This window comes from Musa acuminata, chromosome BXJ1-3 (genome assembly GCF_036884655.1).
Source record: "Musa acuminata AAA Group cultivar baxijiao chromosome BXJ1-3, Cavendish_Baxijiao_AAA, whole genome shotgun sequence".
Lineage (NCBI taxonomy): Eukaryota > Viridiplantae > Streptophyta > Magnoliopsida > Zingiberales > Musaceae > Musa > Musa acuminata.
Genome location: NC_088329.1, coordinates 7,400,918 through 7,419,180, shown reverse-complemented (window position 1 = coordinate 7,419,180; position 18,263 = coordinate 7,400,918). Strand labels below are relative to the sequence as shown.

General features: G+C 36.8%; 2 protein-coding genes, 1 long non-coding RNA gene and 5 other non-coding genes across 9 annotated transcripts; 1 reads left to right on the top strand and 7 right to left on the bottom strand.

Moving 5' to 3' along the window:
- Positions 1-490: 490 nt before the first annotated feature.
- Positions 491-3,564, bottom strand: LOC135619835 (heat shock factor-binding protein-like). Its single transcript, XM_065122223.1, has 5 exons — positions 3,433-3,564; positions 2,301-2,357; positions 2,047-2,070; positions 1,921-1,963; positions 491-813 (listed from the first exon to the last, which is right to left on the bottom strand). Exons 1-5 carry the CDS (start codon positions 3,460-3,462, stop codon positions 692-694), a joined length of 276 nt encoding a protein of 91 aa, XP_064978295.1. The 5' UTR covers positions 3,463-3,564; the 3' UTR covers positions 491-691.
- A 2,683-nt stretch (positions 3,565-6,247) lies between these two features.
- On the bottom strand, positions 6,248-9,892 carry LOC135619831 (uncharacterized). 2 transcript variants are annotated; one of them, XR_010489503.1, is made up of 2 exons: positions 9,798-9,892; positions 6,248-8,464 (listed from the first exon to the last, which is right to left on the bottom strand). It is a non-coding gene; the product is annotated as an uncharacterized LOC135619831 (long non-coding RNA). The 2 variants fall into 2 exon arrangements; XR_010489502.1 differs by having other exon boundaries at positions 6,248-8,671; positions 9,798-9,890.
- LOC135639426 (small nucleolar RNA SNORD14) lies at positions 8,390-8,510 on the bottom strand. The gene has a single exon (XR_010496939.1). It is a non-coding gene; the product is annotated as a small nucleolar RNA SNORD14 (small nucleolar RNA).
- On the bottom strand, positions 8,833-8,954 carry LOC135639441 (small nucleolar RNA SNORD14). Its single transcript, XR_010496948.1, has one exon. It is a non-coding gene; the product is annotated as a small nucleolar RNA SNORD14 (small nucleolar RNA).
- On the bottom strand, positions 9,067-9,192 carry LOC135639437 (small nucleolar RNA SNORD14). The gene has a single exon (XR_010496946.1). It is a non-coding gene; the product is annotated as a small nucleolar RNA SNORD14 (small nucleolar RNA).
- Positions 9,304-9,430, bottom strand: LOC135639436 (small nucleolar RNA SNORD14). The gene has a single exon (XR_010496944.1). It is a non-coding gene; the product is annotated as a small nucleolar RNA SNORD14 (small nucleolar RNA).
- Positions 9,523-9,644, bottom strand: LOC135639431 (small nucleolar RNA SNORD14). Its single transcript, XR_010496942.1, has one exon. It is a non-coding gene; the product is annotated as a small nucleolar RNA SNORD14 (small nucleolar RNA).
- A 5,252-nt stretch (positions 9,893-15,144) lies between the features above and the next one.
- Positions 15,145-17,238, top strand: LOC103977839 (probable xyloglucan endotransglucosylase/hydrolase protein 33). The gene is made up of 4 exons (XM_009393472.3): positions 15,145-15,398; positions 15,479-15,579; positions 16,321-16,529; positions 16,603-17,238. The coding sequence occupies exons 1-4, from the start codon at positions 15,170-15,172 to the stop codon at positions 17,018-17,020; spliced, it is 957 nt and encodes a 318-aa protein (XP_009391747.2). The 5' UTR covers positions 15,145-15,169; the 3' UTR covers positions 17,021-17,238.
- Positions 17,239-18,263: the final 1,025 nt, after the last annotated feature.

The window sequence follows — 18,263 nt, the reverse complement described above, 5'->3', positions numbered from 1 at the left end:
ATAAATTCGGAAACCCAAACCTCTCATATCTCTTTTTTCTTTTTCTCGCCCTCTTCTTTTATTATTTTTTTAATAAAGAAACTCATTCATCTGTCAATAAGGTTCACATTACAAAATTAGTGAACCATCTCGCCTGTACAAAAAATCCACTACATGAGCAGAAAACTCTCAATTCAAAACCTCGGTCTCTGAACCCAAAGCAAAAAACATCACTTTACAAATCTCACACGGTTGCCTTTCTTGTTTGAAATTCTTATAATTCTTTGCTTAATATTTTGGCCCTCATAAACCTTCTTCTTTGTTTCACATCATTAATTCTTTTGTGTTGATACATCTAAGACCTAAACATCATCAGCAAACCACTCGAAGCATACAGAAAGCGGAGCACAATAAATAGCAAGCTTATGTATCAACACCCGTGGTTAGTTTCAGAAACCACAGGATTACTTGTGGGTGTCAGCTAACAAGCCCACAAGCCGAGCACAATAGATTGCATGAAGATATTACCAAGAATTGCAGTCGTTAGTTTCAGAAACATCTGTGGGTGTCAGCTAACAAAGAGGTACAATAGATTCCTAATGATACCAACAGGATTACTTGTGGTTTCCATATTACTGCAGAAAAGCAAATGATGAAAGGAACGATACCCCTAATCCCAGCATCGTCCGCCCATCACCTGCTTCTCATAAGCTTACACAGGCTCGTCGGAAGGCTTATCGTCTTCAGGCTTCGACTTGGATGCACCCTCCATGTCAGCATTGAGGTCTTGGATGCTCTGCTCCAGTTCATCTATCTTGCTTCCCATTTCATCTAGTGAATTGCAGTTAAGAAGAACATCCACATTTGGACACAATGCTAGCGCTTACGCATGAAATATAAAGATGAAGAGAATGCAGGGGTTGAAAAGGAATAAGAGCCTTCTTGGGAGCATAATTCAAAGGCATAGGTTTTGCAATGGAAATGATTAATAGTTTGGTTGAGGCAGAGATGAAAATGCACAAATTGCAAACAATTTGATTTAATTTCGATTAAGAACAAAATAGACAATTGTAAAAATAAATACAGAGTTTAATCCAACATTTATCACCAAAACCTGCTCCCAGAAGGAATGTCCTCTGTTATGCCCATTATGAACTCTTAAACTGGGTCCATTTAGATTAAGCATTCTAGAGTCCCTGCCAAAAATTGGACAGTCATTGCAGATTTGGAGTAAAATTTTGCAAGCAGTATTTTGAGTATACCCATGAACATAAAAGGAACATGCATTTATTTTATCATGTGTTTGATGTTGCCACCATACTGTCTTCCGTATTCAATCTCGAGAAACTGGAAACCTTATGTTCTTACTGAGTTCATGAAGTTAATTAGTTTCTGTAAATGCAGCAACGTAATGAATACCATTGCCCAATCATCTAATAACTTGCTTCTTGTTTATGTACAAGTATTGTTTGATCGGAAGGTACTTGGACATCTGAAATACTGCACCAATTTGTCACTCCTAGGCAAGATTGGAAAAAGCATTTTAACAGCTAAAAGAGGTGAAAATGAGGCTTATAATATGATTTACCAGTAATGTCAAATTGATTAAATCAGCAGAATTTGAATCCTGAAAGAAAGCACTGTAAGAGAAAGATACAACTATCAACTCAATAACTGGCATATTGAAAGGTATGTAATACTCCCACTTAGGGTATAGATACTACTTTGATATAATGATATAACAGTACATATGTTTCACAATTAACAACTGTAATATCAAAGTCAAATATATAATTAAAATGAGTGAGTTATTCTGATCCTAGTTTATCACACACTAGAAATGTGTAAACACTGAGTGAAACAGAGTCAACCAAGATGTCCAGTAAAACAAAAGACAATATGTCCTGTGCACATTGTTAAGACAGGCTTGGCAAAGGATATTCTTTGAAACAATGCCCTCTGACATTGCTTGGAACCTGGTTTTCTGTAAAAAGGAACTTCCAAATATAAGAAACCGCATATGCTCCAGTAAAAACAAAAAATTCTAGGTGGAAAGACAAAATTTACCATCTGCACGAGGAGATTTTGTACCTGAAAGGAAAGTGAATAGATTAACAAAAGCAATTTACTTTAATATGAGTTTGTCAAGAGAGAAAATAAATAACCATACATTGTTTCTTTATGATAAAGACCCTAAAGTTCATTAGCTATGAGGCCAACTTTGTGCTGGTTCCATCACATTAAAACATATGGAAATGAGTAAAAAGAATGATGTCAATCTTTTTTGAAATGTCAAAAATGTCATGGGAAAGAAAACTCACAAATGCTGTCATATCAGCAGTGCTCTGCATCGAACTCTCCGAGTCTTGATCGGGTTGCTATTGGCATTAAGGAGGCAGAAGCCAGCAGATGTGGAGTAAAAGAGGATTATCATTATAAATACATATAAAAACTAGAACACGTAATGCTTCATGAATAATTAAATTTGGCAGTTAGGAAAGGAACTTTTTAACTGAAAACAACAAAATGTCTCGATGCAGATTTAACTGAAACAGAAGTAAATATATGAAGATTAGTGATCATCTAACTGAACAATTTGAGTTTTTCCAAGTTAAGAGCGAAACATCAAGAGCTCCAAGAAAAGGAAACATATTCGGAGCTCAGCAGCTCCACCTATCCTCAGCTCACAACCTCATACTTTTTAGGTAATATGTTCACAATAGACTATCATTTTTGTTAAACAGAAATTTACAGTATACCTCTGCAGAGCTACTATTGATCTTTTGGACCAACAAAGATGATGATGTCTTAGTGGTGGCAGATGGCAGTGGTTTTCCTGGCGCATACTGATTCTACTTACCAACAACTCTTTATCTTTATGAAAAGTCAGTTTAGTGCTTCTTTTCACCTCCTTACGATTTACACATAAAGAATTTGAAAATTGTGCATATGTCATAAACTAACCCTCCCTATGATTATGAAGATCAAAATTCTCTGAACGATATCAAGTCACAATTAACCGTCCCTCCGAAAGCAATACTACATAACAAAACCCCCTTTTTTTCGCTCATTAGCATGATCAATAACATACAGAGAAAAAGCTACTCGCACTGAGGAGCCTCACTTGTGGCTATTATAATCGCTTCAAGACCACATTCACCCACTTTCTTTGAGTTGGTTCATAATGTCACTGGGGGTTTTTACCACGTCCCTTAATTCCACCCGGCACAAAGGGTTAAACCGTGCCCATTTGGTAAAATTCACAAGGCAAAACAATTAGATGTGAAATTACACAACAAATGGTCAAGATCGCTTCATCTGATCAACTCAGATCTTACGCACCCGAACCCAGTATGAGATCCGCGGTAGCCATCACAAAACATAATCAGATCGATCCGAGTGGAGAGAGATGGGGGAGGTGCATTGACAGTTTGGGCTTTCGAATGGACTGACCTTGACGCATCCGGAGTTCGTGGCAGCCATCGTCGAGGAAGGAGATCGAAACCCTAACAGATCCGAATTCGAGAGAGCAACAAGGCGAGCTAAGGATGAGAGAGAGAGGAAGGCGAAGGCATTTATATAGTGTCGTCGAACCGAGGGTTCAAAATTTGAAAGCGGTATAATGCCCGGTAATTGAAGTTGGAGCAGCCGTTACGATCCATGATGATGTCAACATGTCCCGCTGTGACAAGCCAGTATCGTGCCGTTATCAAGCGGTTCCCATTATATTCGGACTATTAATTTTTTTAGGTAATTAGTTCTTCAATTAATTATAACCGACTCCTTGCGCGGTCGACTTTAGCTTCTGTACGAGTGCCAACCAACTCATCCCCGTAGATATAAAAGCTAATCTTCCATAATCAGAAGAGGGAGGTACTTCGAATACTTAACTCTCTCTTATTCCATCAAAAGTTAAGCTTCAGAGAGATCGAGTCGGGAAATCCCCCTCTTGACCTCGACTTGTATGCAGTAGCCCAGCAACGAAGAAGCAAGTCACTTGCCAAGAGAGAAGACCATGCTCGGGGGACGAGGCTCGAACCCAACTCGACGCTCGCCCTCATCACTCGAGCATCCATGTGGGCAACCTTGTACATCGGAGACTGGATCGAGCCGTGCTGACACCTTACATAAAAGTTTACTAACACATATATATATATATATATATATATATATATATATATATATATATATATATATATATATAAGCCTTATGATTAGATTCTAATTAGAAAATAACAAAAGTAAAACAAGTGGCGTTGAGGTATCCAGCAAATTGTTAAATTTTTATAGATTTTTTCCTATTCTATAAACTCTTAAATTGGTATATCAACTCTTAGTAAAAGCTCAAGTTGTTTTTTTAACAATAAAAATAAATATATTAACAAGGATTAAGAAGCATATGGGGAAACAAAGAGATGATCCCAAGTTTGAGATTATTAGCCTGTGCACCTTGCTCGCTTGGGAAGGGTACGTGGAATGTTGTTTTCTTCCCTAGTGATGATGTGTGTCCATGAGACAACATTAACAAGTTTGACAAGATTTAGACAATCAAAGATGAGGGTTTTAAGCTTCCAAGGCATGAGGATCCTGCTGTTAAGGATCTTGTTATGCGTGAGAGAACTAGTCCTGACAATAATCTCATGAAGGCCCTTCAGAATGAGCACGATGAAGAGCGTCTCTGATACCCCATGATTCAGCTTCAATACCAACTGAGTGGATAAGAACCCTCGCTGCTCTTAGTGAGAAAACTGTCTTGTTAGGTGCATAAGAACCATCACAGTCAATGATAGAAACACGTAGGTAAAGACCGATGGAGGAAGTTGTGTAATGCGATGATCATCGGCATGAGCTTGGACTCTATGCCAGATGGCCTGGGTGAGTTCGAAAATAACACCAGTAGGAAGAAGCGAAATAACCATTCAAAATGTATGTGATTGATAGAATCAGATTCAGCTTGACAAACAGGACAACAATTTAAACATGCCATGATCTAATTAATCCATTGGTTACGAATATTCATCTTAGTTTAGACTATATAAATGGCATTCCATATAATAATACTTAGTTTAAAAGAGCTCAAAGTTACTAAAGCACAAAGGAGACAACCTTTACAATACACTAAAAAAAACTGTACATTCCTTTTTTATGTATGTTACATAAAATGTCCCAAACTGGGGAACTTAGAAGGATAATTATGTTTTTGTTCATGTTGAATGGTGAGTTGGGTGCAATCATAATATATTTAACAGGTGTAACTATCCATAGTAGAAGTAAAACGATTTGAAAATATGCTCAGAAGCCACAACCTTCATTAGATAGAGCGATATAAACGAGATAGGTCCACCAGCATCCAATCACATCAATGGTGGCAGTATCAACTATAAATATAGGTGACACAACTCCTGAATTGACTTCCACGAGAGAAAAACATTAAGAATATTTTGATTAAAAAGAATATTCAAAGATATTGAAATGTTAAACCATCTAGATGATCTTTGGGTACCTGCAAGGACAAATGTTGCAGATGGGAGATAATATATGTCATAGAAAGGTCAAAATGCTTAGTTTTTCAACATGGAAAGTGATGTGTTGAGTATAATCACTTCTCGACTGCATGATCACCATAATGCCAGAGAGACTTTATGTTTTGGGCCACACAATCACATACAATGAAGTGTGAACCAATTGAAGTCCAGTGTGACTGTCAGATGAAGCTTGATGACATATCACTCTCATCAATGAAGATTGATGACATCCATGTAGCCCATCTGAAGTAGTTCATGCATGGCCCCATGACTGATAATGCAACCAGCACAATCTTTATGCCTTAATTCTTTAAGTTTATATATTTTAGGTAAAAAAAGATGCCAGAAAATGTCCCAAAAAAAAAAGGCTTTTCTCGGGATTCGCTCACCATACAAAGATGAGTTTATGTGAAAACCAATAAAACATGAGTGGTTGTAGATCCAAGTCTTTTTTGTAAAAAAAAAAGAGAAAAGAATATTCCCTTTTGGAAAAGGAAAAGAATATTCCCCAAAATATTAGGGAAGAGACTTGTATTCTGTAGCTCATATCAACATGCAGGAGATCTACACAGTAAACCCCATGTCTTGAACAGAAAAATAAGGTACACCCTCAAAATCATGTTAATTTTCTCGAAAAAGAAAAGGTGCAAGTTTGAGCTTGAAGATGCTCAAGACAAACTAAACAGCAGTGTTCTTTCTCATAGCAACACACATGACCACTGGATCTTTTAGAAAACAGCATGTAAGATAAACAAGCCGAGAACAGCTTCCATCCCTTCATCATCACCTCAATGAAACAAGAAACTAATCATGGTGGGTGGGAATATCTAAATTATATATATATATATAGAGAGAGAGAGAGACAGAGACAGAGAGAGAGAAAGTTCATTACAGGAAAATCACACTAGTGCTGGAACTAAAAGGCATAGCTTTTTTTGCCCATGGAGTCGGCCGTCTTAAGGTTCTTGGCTATGAACTTCTGAGCCCTCTTGCTTCTGATCTCCACCCTCATGCTCTCCGTCTTGCCCATCTTATCATAAGGCTTCTTCCCCTTCAGTGACTTCAGCTTGGCCTTGAGGCTGCCCACCAGCTTTTCTAGTTGGTGCCCCATCACCACCATCTTCCCTGTGTTCCTGCAAACAGAACAACTAATCTTTATGGTAAGGACAGGAACTTGATCTTCCATAAGAATTCAGCATCGATTACAGAACAGAACAGGGGGGAGAGAAAAAGAGAGAGAGAGAGAGAGAGAGAAAGAGAGAGAATTTCATACCAACTGGTGTGTGAATGATGAAGGGTAGAGGTTGAGGCTGCTTGTGGGTGTTTTATACAAGTATAATTGTAAGAGCAATGACCACTTCTCTTTTTGTTGTTGTGAAAAATAAGGAAAAGAATATCATACATATACATGTTTATATAAAAGAAAAAAAAAACATTTTGGTGGTTACGATGGAACGAAGAAAAGAAGTGGAAAGTTGATTTGTAAACAACCAACCAAAGACCTTTCTACTTAAGAAAAACTAAAAAGAGTTTCTTAAATTCCAAAACATTGAGGTGCAGTCAATATAGCCTACCACATCACTGACTTTTTTCCATACTATTTCAGACAAAAAAAAGGTGCACGTCATCATTGTTTTCGTTGTTAAAGATCGTAACATAATAACTTCAATTATCTCAGGCAGGTATTAGGGTTTTAATTCGTAGATATATGATTTAGGTAAACCTGCTGGTTGCGATATGCCAGATTAGGAGGTCCGAGACACAAAACTATATTTGAATTATTATTGTCACAACACAAAATTAATCTGGACACAATATGAAATAACAGTGCATTAATTTACATCCGTTGATGGCATGATTTGGTTTCGAATGTAGCTTAATGAACTTGCCTAAAATCAAAACCACCACAACAACAATAGTTACTACTATTCAATCTCGAGATTTTTTTTAGTTACAATAAACCATGGCATATTTTTTTAAAAAAATAGTTTTTATTTATTTAAAAAAGGGCATATGATATCATATATTAAGAGTTCAATATTCAAGTTCACGGATTTAAAGTTTATTATAGTACCGTAACAGGTCTTGTATGCTAAGATACTTCCGGCATCTAAAAAACAAACTTCAGACAAGCATGCACATAATTTAGTGCAAGCAATCTTCCAAGTGGAGCCTCCTTGATTGGTTTTGAAGGGTGCAAACAATAGGGATTTTGTCGTCACGGCCAGAATTAAGGCAGCGTGGCGACCACCATGAAGACTAAATAACATACTTCCTTTTACGTCCTTCCAGCATGAGACTGTCATGTACAAGGGAATACGCATACACACATACTGGATGTTTCGTACACCATGGCATCGTCGACACATGTGGTCCACGTGCAACGGTGAATGCATTCATATAGACGATAAGTGACATTAAAGACTCGACAACAAAGAACCAAAGTGATGCTTGGAATGGGAGCGGCTAAACAAGTGATCAGAACTAAACTAGAACATCAACTTAAATCCAATTATTGACACCAATAGCTACATAATATAAATCGTATTTAGATGAAAACACGTCAAACATTATCACGATCTGTTACGACTAGAAATGATGAGCTACGATGAACAATATGATCTTTGGAAGAAGGAGACAATATCTAGCAAAGCTCGATGAATAGAAACAATGTGGATAGTTTGTTATAGCCGAACACATTCAGAGATGCAATGCGACACATTGAGACACAATGGCATGCAGCTAGTATCAATGTAAAACCAAAGATGAAACGTGATAACAACCAAATTTAGTGATCGAACAAACATAACTACTCTTCAAGTACAAAAGCTAAGACTAGCAGACACCGTAGGAGAGAACTAATTTATAGAGCATGATTCGTAAAGGAACTCAGACATCCAAGGAAGAATTGAGCAGCACAAGCTCTCAAGCCCGTCAAGGCGAAAGCTCTCAGGCGGCCACTGCGAATGTTTTGAGAAACAAGCCTTAGATTTGTCATCATTGGCGAACTTCAGTGTAGTTAAAAGAAACAACTTTAATGCTTCTAGACAATCAAATAAAGATCGAGCATAAATCAATCACTAGTCTAAAACTAAGACATCCAAGGAAGGGAGAATCTAGCAGCACAAGCTCTGAAGTCCGGCGAGGCGGAAGCCCTCAGGCGGCCACTGCGAATGTTTTGAGAAACAAGCCTTTGAATTTATCGTCATTGGAATCAGGCATAAAAATGAATTTAGAGAATGAAAAAATAATTTGAGATTTAAAGCTTTAACAATTGAAAAATCTAAAAACACATCGAAAAACATCGGGACAATTTAATTTGTTGATCGATCTCAGACATCCAAGGGAAAACAGGACAGCACAAGCTCTCAAGCCCGGCGAGGCGAAAGCTCTCAGGCGGCCACTGCGAATGTTTTGAGAAACAAGCCTTTGAATTTATCGTCATTGGAATCAAGCATAAAAATGGATTTAGAGAAGGAAAAAAAATTGAGATTTAAAGCTGTAACAATTGAAAAAGCTAAAAACACATCGAAAAACATCGCGACAATTTAATGTGTTTATCGATCTCAGACATCCAAGGAAGGGAAAACAGAGCAGCACAAGCTCTCAAGCCGGGCGAGGCGAAAGCTCTCAGGCGGCCACTGCGAATGTTTTGAGAAACAAGCCTTTGAATTTATCGTCATTGGAATCAAGGATAAAAATGGATTTAGAGAAGGAAACAAAATTGAGATTTAAAGCTGTAACAATTGAAAAAGCTAAAAACACATCGAAAAACATCGCGACAATTTAATGTGTTTATCGATCTCAGACATCCAAGGAAGGGAAAACAGAGCAGCACAAGCTCTCAAGCCGGGCGAGGCGAAAGCTCTCAGGCGGCCACTGCGAATGTTTTGAGAAACAAGCCTTAGGATCTCTCATCATCGTCGTCTAGCACGAAAATTTAGAAATTTTACAGAAATCAAAAGGATTCTTAACACAACGAAAAATAATAAAAAAGCCGATCGACAACGCAGGGATCAATCTCAGACATCCAAGGAAAAATTGAGCAGCATAAGCTCTCAAGCCCGGCGAGGCGAAAGCTCACAGGCGGCCACTGCGAATGTTTTGAGAAACAAGCCTTAGAATTTATCATCATCGACGACCCCGACAACCCACGAAGGCAGATTTACCGATTAGAAACCACATACAGGAAAACGCTAAGCCATTAACAGCACAAAGAAACACACTTCCGGCATCAGTAGCCCAGCAAAGCGCTCATCGGTTTGCCATTTCGAACACGAAGAGAGACTTTACCATCAGAAGATGCATCGATTGAAGAGAGAGGTCAAATAAGCGAGGCAACCAGGATTTGGAGGCGTCCGCTGCAGAAAAGGCTTAGGGTTTACGGGATGCGTTGCGATAAGAGAGGCGCAGTGCAAGCATATATAGAGGGTAGAGAGGGAGCTCCGGAAGCTTCTAGTTGCGCAAAGCAGAAGGGCACCAAAATTGGGCTTTCGGCCCATCAAATCATATAATTGCTAAACACAGCGGCGGCCTTCTGATGATGAATACTCTTCATGGGGAGAACTCATATGAGTAAATAATGCTCGTAGTAACAATAATTCTACACAATGATGATTTTCCTGTTTATTCCACTAATATTAACTTGCCAAAACCTAAAAGAAAAACTTGTATTTGTATACTCTTGTAATTAGACAAAACATGGTAAAATAATGGGACATCGAGGAATTTAATTCAAGTTTTAACTTGTTTATCCAAGCGCCAATAATTAGAATTTTAATGGTGATGTAAGAATGAACAACAATCGTTTAGTTATAATTAGTTAACAAATCTAAATCATAAATATAAGATATTAATATGAGGGGATAAAGTAAAATTGATTTTATAAAATAAAAATAAAAATATAATCGATTTGACAAATCAAAATATAAACAAATTTGTACAAAATGTATAACTTACAATAATGTCAATACCATCATCACTAAAAACTAACCTACACAATAGAACTTCTATATTTTTGTCTATGATAAAGTTAATTTCTAAAGTATTTATCAAACATGTAACACAAAATTGTTAGCTTCAAAATTGATGACTTTCTTATAGTTGGGCAGCCCTAAAATCATAGCAATATCACTCGGGACTAAATTGGACACCACCAAATGTAAAAGTGGATCCCTTAATCCTATATTTTAAAATACTATATAAAGTAAATCGGCACATAGAACTATTAGGAATATACGTTATATGGCAAAAAATAAATATCATCTTAAGAACTCTAAGATTACACAACCTAGGAGAAATAGCTATAATGTACCCTCGACTCTTACTACTTAGTTTACAAATAATACTTAAAATGATCAATATAACAATAACCATTAACTATGTAGAGGGTTTAGTGATAATTAAGGAAGCACTACCGGTGAAAAAGGAGGTGACGCATGAGGGGGTGATGTAATAGACGTTGAAGGAGAAAGGGGTGATTCATGCTTCTTGGACTTTATACCTGAAAAAAATTAATTACTTACACATAATTTAATAATAATTTATATAAATCTTTAAATTATGATATATATTACCTGTAGTAACTACTTTATTTACCTTATTTACCTGAATGAAGGGTATTGTGATTCCTTATGCCGTGACTCGAGAAGGGGTACAGTTAAGTTCAATCTGTAAGGTCGTTCGCAAGGTTACTCAAGAGGAAGGCTTCATGGAGAAGGGATGAAGAGTCATGATCGCCATCTCTTAGGGTATTCTCCAGCGAATCCACGAGGGGCTTAGCACAACAGGTCAACGCTGGAGATGAGAGTTTCGACTTAACCTATTTGAAACTTAAGTCAAATTTTGTGCATAGTGAATCCTATCCTCGACATTTACCCGAGGATGGTTTTTTATACCTTCCATAGGGAGTCAACTCTCCTTGTGCTTCCTGGCGTCTACCGACATTTCTAGTGGGCGATTTATCTATTCTATATCCATTCTTCTAAAACCATGCCTTGTGAGGTTGTATCCTTGCTAGCAAGCATCGTTTGATTTTGAGTGGTGCAGATTTGTAGTGCATTATTTCGGAGTTGTAGTGTGGCATCACTTTTGAGTCGGGCTATGTTACTTCAGGATGCAGTCGTTTTTGGATCGATTTGTATCATTGCGTATTGCTTTAAGATGTGTGTGTTATTTTGACTGGGGTGACACCACGCATGATCTAAGGTGGTTGCTAGTTGGGCGAAGTGACACCACCTATGCTTCGAGGTGGCTGCTAGATACGCAATACCAAAATATCCTCTATCAAAGGGGTCCATATAATTGTGTCATTATGTTTATATACAAAGATAAATATTACAAATATGAGACATTATATCCAAAATTTAAGGGATAAAAAATAATAAAATTAATCGATATATCTTAAAACATATTAGAGAGTTTACCGAGTTCACCACCTTTACATTCCAATCAAATAATATGTTTAACTAAATGAATTAAAAGCAATTCTATTTGATAAGGATAACTTACAAGTTGGTTATCAATGAAGTGCAATGATCTAAGCATGGATCAATATCAAAAACAAGTTTATAATCCACATTAATCTATAATAGTATAACTTGAGCGTAACTCAAGTGTAAATAGAGGAATTATCCTCAAACTTATTCAAACTTTTTTTAAATTATGACAATATGATCATAACATGTTTACTATCATTTTTTTTCTAATTTTGAATTTATTAATTATCAAAATATGAGAATTTTATATTGAATAGTGTAACACAAGTGTAAATACGAGAATAATATCCAAAGCTATCTAAACTTCTCCAAAAGTTTTATAACATCATTCTAAAATGTTTAGTATTACTTTTTCTAATTTTTTTGATTTTAGGATCATTAATTATTAAAATAAAAAATTTATATTGAATTTATGATCGAGTATAATGCAAGTATAACCCGAGTGTAATTCTAGTAATTACACTCTAAACCTATCAAAACTTCTCTATAATAATTAGTATCAATTTTCATTTTTTTAGATTATTTTAAAAAACATTTTTTCATAAATAATTTTATAGTTCACGACGGTACTACTACTTGGTCTAGAGTAGTATTACCGCATAGCTTGGGGTGATACCATCACCCCAAGTTAGTAGTGCACTAGGTATAGGTGGCACCACCGTTTATCTGCTAATATGATCAGGTAGAGGTCCAAAAATTCAAATAATCTACCAACCCTAAATTCAATTAATCATTTGCCCTAAATCACCTAAATACTTCAATATTATAGAATAATAGTTAGGTATTATATATAAAATTTTGGGGTGAGAGACATCGAGCAAAGGCTTACTAAAAACAAGATAGGATACATCGAAGAGGAACTCACTAAAGGAAGGATTGGTGATGTTGAAGAGAAGTTATTAAGCTTCTTAGCAAAGCACTAACAAAGCTGGAGAGAAAGGAGCAAAAGTCAATGAGGAGAGGATACACAATCAAAGGTGAGATGAGTTATCACCTATAATCAATGTCGACAAAGCCAAAAACGATCGGAGTCAAGTACTATCATTGCCGATGAAGCTAGAGAAGGGAGAAATTGAGAGCAATCACTAGAGAGAAAATGAGTTTTTCGTCAGGGCTACTAACACTAGTGTTACACTCAATCGGTGTAACCCGTGAGTGTAGACTGTTGAATCCTGAATTTTGATAATAAAACTAATTGATGAGTTTATTGAATTAATATGCTTTTGAGATAAGTGATGTAAGAAATATTTCAATCATAGACTTGTACCACTGAAGGACAAATTATTGAGTAGGAGAGTTAAATGTTATGTTTAAAAATTATCATATAAAAAATTAGGCTTCGTGCCAGAGGATTAGTTGTTGACGTGTCAAAAATTGGACTTCATACTAAAGGTTCGAGCATCGTGCTAAAGGGATTAGATATCGTGCTAGAAGATTGGATGTCATGGAAAAGTTAACATGCCGATAAAATAAGCAATATATCGAAGGACGAAGTATCGAAAGATCAGACGACATACCAGAATAGTGTACAGTATGATGAAAGTTTCATAAATGTGTCGGATGTGTGGTTTATTTGTTAAAGTCATGATCGAGATTATTATGGGTCAATTTGAGTTAGTATTGATTAAAATAATATCAACTTGTTAAGAAAGATATTGGATTTAAAGTCAAGCTGAATTGGTCTCGTTAAAAGGCAAAATCGATAGCCTAAACTAAAATTGGGTGGTGGTACCATTAGGCCCAAGCAGTAGTACTGTTTGAGACCGACAAACACTGTTTATGCTTTATTAACCTTTTTTATGGTGATATCATCTATGTCCACTATAGTACCATATAGGTTGATGATAATATTGCCAGAGTCTATATTTATAGTATAGTTATGGTGATAGTATCATCCAGTGCCGACGCTAATACCGCTCGTACCCTAAAATTTTAGGGATTTGAAGTTTTGGCTTCATTCTTGAAGTCTTTTGGGCCTATAAATATCCCACTCCAGGTTGCATCCACTCATGAGTTAGTGAAGTATTATAAACTCTTATTTTGAGTATAGTTTAAGCCTCCTCCTTCTTTTGAATTTGATTATAATTTTAAATTGTATGAGGTGAGAGATCTTGTGTAAAAAAAGAGTGTGGATATTATCTCCTTAGCCTAAAAAGGAGAAAGTTATAATAAAGATAATTTATCTTCATCCATTAGGAATAAAATCAATAGACATAGGTCGAAAAAATCAAATTATTATAAATTGATTTGTCTCTATTTATTTATTTTTTACTTGTGACTTAGTTTTATTCTGTAACTTTAAATTGATTTATCAAAATTTTAAAATATATTGATTTATCGATCAAGTTTTAAAATTAAATGCTATTGCATTAATTGAATGCCTTTTTTTAGTGCTATTAACATCCTAATATAAACCCTTTGTCTTATGTGAAAGATCCGACCCGCAATCGGCTAAACCCACAACCAATCTAACCTGAACTAAAATAATCTATTTGAATCAAATCGAGAATTCGACTAGGCCAAACGAACCTATGTGATCCAGCTTCAATTAGATTGGTCCAAGAGTATTCATAAGTTTTCTAAAAATGGGCATCCCTAAACTAATTAAGGGAATATTTTCTCACCAAAGTGTTACATCATTGACATTTTATATGATGTGAATGGAACTTGTATGATATGAATAAAATTTTAGCATGGTGATAATTACATATCTTATAAAAATTAAGAAATGTATTATTTATATTATGGACATGTAACTATATATGACCACACTAAAAAGTTGAATGAAATATCAAAATTCTCACAAGTATTTATTCTTTTTTCACAAGTGCAATGTTTGGTGTATGTAAGGATGTCTTTGATGAGAGTGTATTGTGTGTTGTATGGATATACTCAACACCGTCAGCAATATATATAAAGTGCTTAAATATTTACTGTAAATTTAGTAGAAAAATTGTTGTCTGCAAAGGAAGCATGCGTGCTTGAGAATTTCTTTGAGATCTGCTCGTATTTTTACCACAAGTTACTAGTCGAAGAACAGTGTTCTGGGGCCATGGAAACCTTCAATGCTCTTTGAATGACATGCAGCTGTAGCCTTTGAATCATTCACTCACCAATCCAGCTTCATCATCAATCCAGTCAATCATTTGCACACACACTGTCGTGAAGATGGTCACACTCACTCAGAGACTCCTCTTTGTGCTAAGCTTCATCTCTTGCATGGCGAGCTCCATGTCGATGCGCCACAACACTCCGATCCCTCCGACCACCGCCCGTCTCACCGACCGCTTCCCCCGCCTCGTCTTCGACGGTGCATTCTCAGATTTATTCGGTGGCCAAAACATCAAAAAAACCAGCAACGGATCACAAGTCAGTCTCATGCTCGACAAAACTTCAGGTTGCATCTTTCTGCAAGCTCTCAGTTCAGTCTTCTCATAGCGCTGCAAGAAGCTCAGGGTTTTGTGACTGTGGCTGCAGGATCTGGATTCAAGTCAAATGATGCGTATTACTATGGATTCTTCAGTGCTGCCATCAAACTGCCTATGGATTACTCTGCAGGAGTTGTAGTAGCATTCTATGTAAGTGATCTCTCTCTCTCTCTCTCTCTCTACCGTTTCCCAGTCTTTCTATTTGATGAAAGTTCAAAAAGCTAGAAAAGCTATTTCCGAGATTCTGCTGTATATGACATTTTCTGGAGTGCACATTTTGTGTAGCATAACAGAGCTTATGATCTGATATGCCTATGAACATAGCTGAAATTATTAGGATTAGACTATATTAGAACAAGAGTAAGAATTTGTTCTTATAGAATAACATGGTTGGATGGAGAAGTTGGAGAAGCTAAAAGATTTGCTTTATGTTTAGGTTATCCAATTCTATAGCTAGCAACTTTGATCTACTAGATTGACTTGTCATCTGGAGCTTCAGAGGAAAAAGAAGAGAAGAGAAACAAAATATTATGTAGTCGAGTAGATGAATGCATTGTCTTCACAACCAAAGACTTCCCTGGGCAAAACAAAATGACCCATAGAATTGTGGGACAAGCTTCTGGAAACAAGAAGACATGGCTCAGTTATAGTACTGCCATGAGTAGCTGCTGGAGTTTAGGGGACAATTTTAGCTGTCAAAGATGAAGTCTTACCTAACATCCAGTTAATCTCTTCAGCCACCAAGCTATGCTGTCCAAGGATGGTGATTGCCAGCTTGGAAAGATTCCAACTTATCTATGAATAATTAGCTTCATCTGCAGCTTGTAATTGCTAAGTTGCAATATTCCTTGTTGCATTGTAATTGTTACTGGCGTTTGTGGTGTCTCAAAGATGTCCAATTCAGAAGCCTACCCAAAAAACCATGATGAGATCGACTTCGAGCTTTTAGGCCATGAGAAGAGGAAGGAGTGGGCACTGCAGACCAATGTATATGGCGATGGAAGCACCGGGATCGGCCGTGAGGAGAAGTTCTTCCTCTGGTTCGACGCCACTGCAGATTTCCACGAGTACAGCCTCATCTGGAATCAGCATCACATAGTGTAAGCACTGCAGTTTCAGCTGACTGCACCATATTTAGCATTCACTGATGAGTTCATGCAACTCCATGTGCAGGTTTCTGGTGGACAATCTCCCAGTTAGAGAGGTGAACCACAGTGTGGCCATGGCCAGAGCTTATCCCTCCAAGCCCATGTCGATCTACTCCACGATCTGGGATGGCTCACAGTGGGCTACTCATGGAGGGAAGAAGCCTGTCAACTACAAGTTTGGGCCATTTGTGGCATCATTCAAGAACTTTCTGGTTGCTGGCTGTGCGTGGAATCAGACCAAAGCAGCTCCTTCTTGCACAAGGAGTGGCCAAAGTGGGCGCCTCGCTCTCGATCCGATCGAGGGGGATGAATTCGTGAAGCTGTCAGCAGAGCAGCAGAGGGGGATGGAGTGGGTGAGGAGCAAGTTCATGTTCTACTCCTACTGCAATGATCTCAGTAGGTTTCCAGTGTTACCACCTGAGTGCAAAGAAGGAAAACAGTAACAGGCATTCATCAGTAGCTCAATTCATGAAATAAAGTTGCAGAGTTCATCTCTCACCATTGCAAGAACATGATCTATGTTGTTATGATCTCTGCATTTAACCTGATATAACATTCAAGTAAACCATGCAAGGACCCTTGGAAGGCATTAACTGCTGCTAGCTGTTGAATGGCTTGGTTCCATTTTCCCCCTTCTGTGCACAAGATCTTAGCAAGTGCTTCATGCAGTTCCAGTTGAGCATTGTTTATTGAGAAAACTAGTAGTAAATTATCTGTCAATGTCGACAAACATTGACGTGTGATCTGTTTGCAGAAATGTCCATAGCCAAAGTAAACCACACCAACCCCAAGGATTTATACTTGGAAGGAAACCCAACCCAAGTAAGGAGGTAGAAAACAGTTTCATTTCATACCTTCCACACTAACTAGAAAGTCTATACAATTAAAACAACTAAAGTATCATTTCTTTCCTTAAACCATCTCTTTCATGCCACAAATCTCTAAAATTAAAATAAATTCCCAATTTACTCTCAAATAATTTTAAAGTATTTTTCTGTAAAAGGACAATAAAAAAAAAAGATATCAAATATGATATTACATAAACAACAAATATTAGAGATAGTAACGACCACACACACATGAGTAAAAATTTATTATGCAGTAGTTTTCTCCTTAAACACAAAACCCGAGAAGAAATAGTGAGAACAATATTTCATATTTTCATCGTTAAGCAATCAAGTGTTCTTCAATGCATTAAGACATTTCAGGTATATATTTAATATTTTATTAACAGAGTTGATATTAATGTGAATATTAAGATAGAGTATGCAAATTAAAATGATTATGAGCTATCTAACCATTATCTAATTGATGGGGTCCATCTCCCTCGTAAACATCTCTTCAAGTATAGTAAAAAAAAATAAAGAACTTTGAGAAAGATCCCCATGATAAAAAAAATAACTTCATTTTTCTAACACAGTTGATATTAGTATGAATATTAAGAGAGAGTGTGCAAATTAAAATAATTATGAGCTGATTAGATATGATTTTGAATTATCATGTATTTTGACATAAATATGAAACATAGAGAAATCATTAGATTTAAGCTTTTGGTGCATCATCATCATTCCCATATCACGGAGTACACGTGTCACTTGCCACCGATCCAGTCGCCCATTGGCTTCTAGGTCCGGCCGGATCGATTTCCTCGACCGGTGGACCGGCTACTCTCTCGCATCCGGGAGG

What these genes read in the sequence shown, in the direction of transcription:
- LOC135619835 (XM_065122223.1), bottom strand. Translation starts at nt 3,462, where the DNA reads ATGGCTGCCACGAACTCCGGATGCGTCAAG. An exon ending in CTGCTGATATGACAGCATTT is followed by an intron (nt 2,071 to 2,300) that starts GTGAGTTTTCTT and finishes CTTTCCTTTCAG; the next exon opens with GTACAAAATCTCCTCGTGCA. An exon ending in AAAATCTCCTCGTGCAGATG is followed by an intron (nt 1,964 to 2,046) that starts GTAAATTTTGTC and finishes TCCTTTTTACAG; the next exon opens with AAAACCAGGTTCCAAGCAAT.
- LOC103977839 (XM_009393472.3), top strand. Translation starts at nt 15,170, where the DNA reads ATGGTCACACTCACTCAGAGACTCCTCTTTGTGCTAAGCTTCATCTCT. An exon ending in CATGCTCGACAAAACTTCAG is followed by an intron (nt 15,399 to 15,478) that starts GTTGCATCTTTC and finishes CTGTGGCTGCAG; the next exon opens with GATCTGGATTCAAGTCAAAT. An exon ending in GAGTTGTAGTAGCATTCTAT is followed by an intron (nt 15,580 to 16,320) that starts GTAAGTGATCTC and finishes GGTGTCTCAAAG; the next exon opens with ATGTCCAATTCAGAAGCCTA.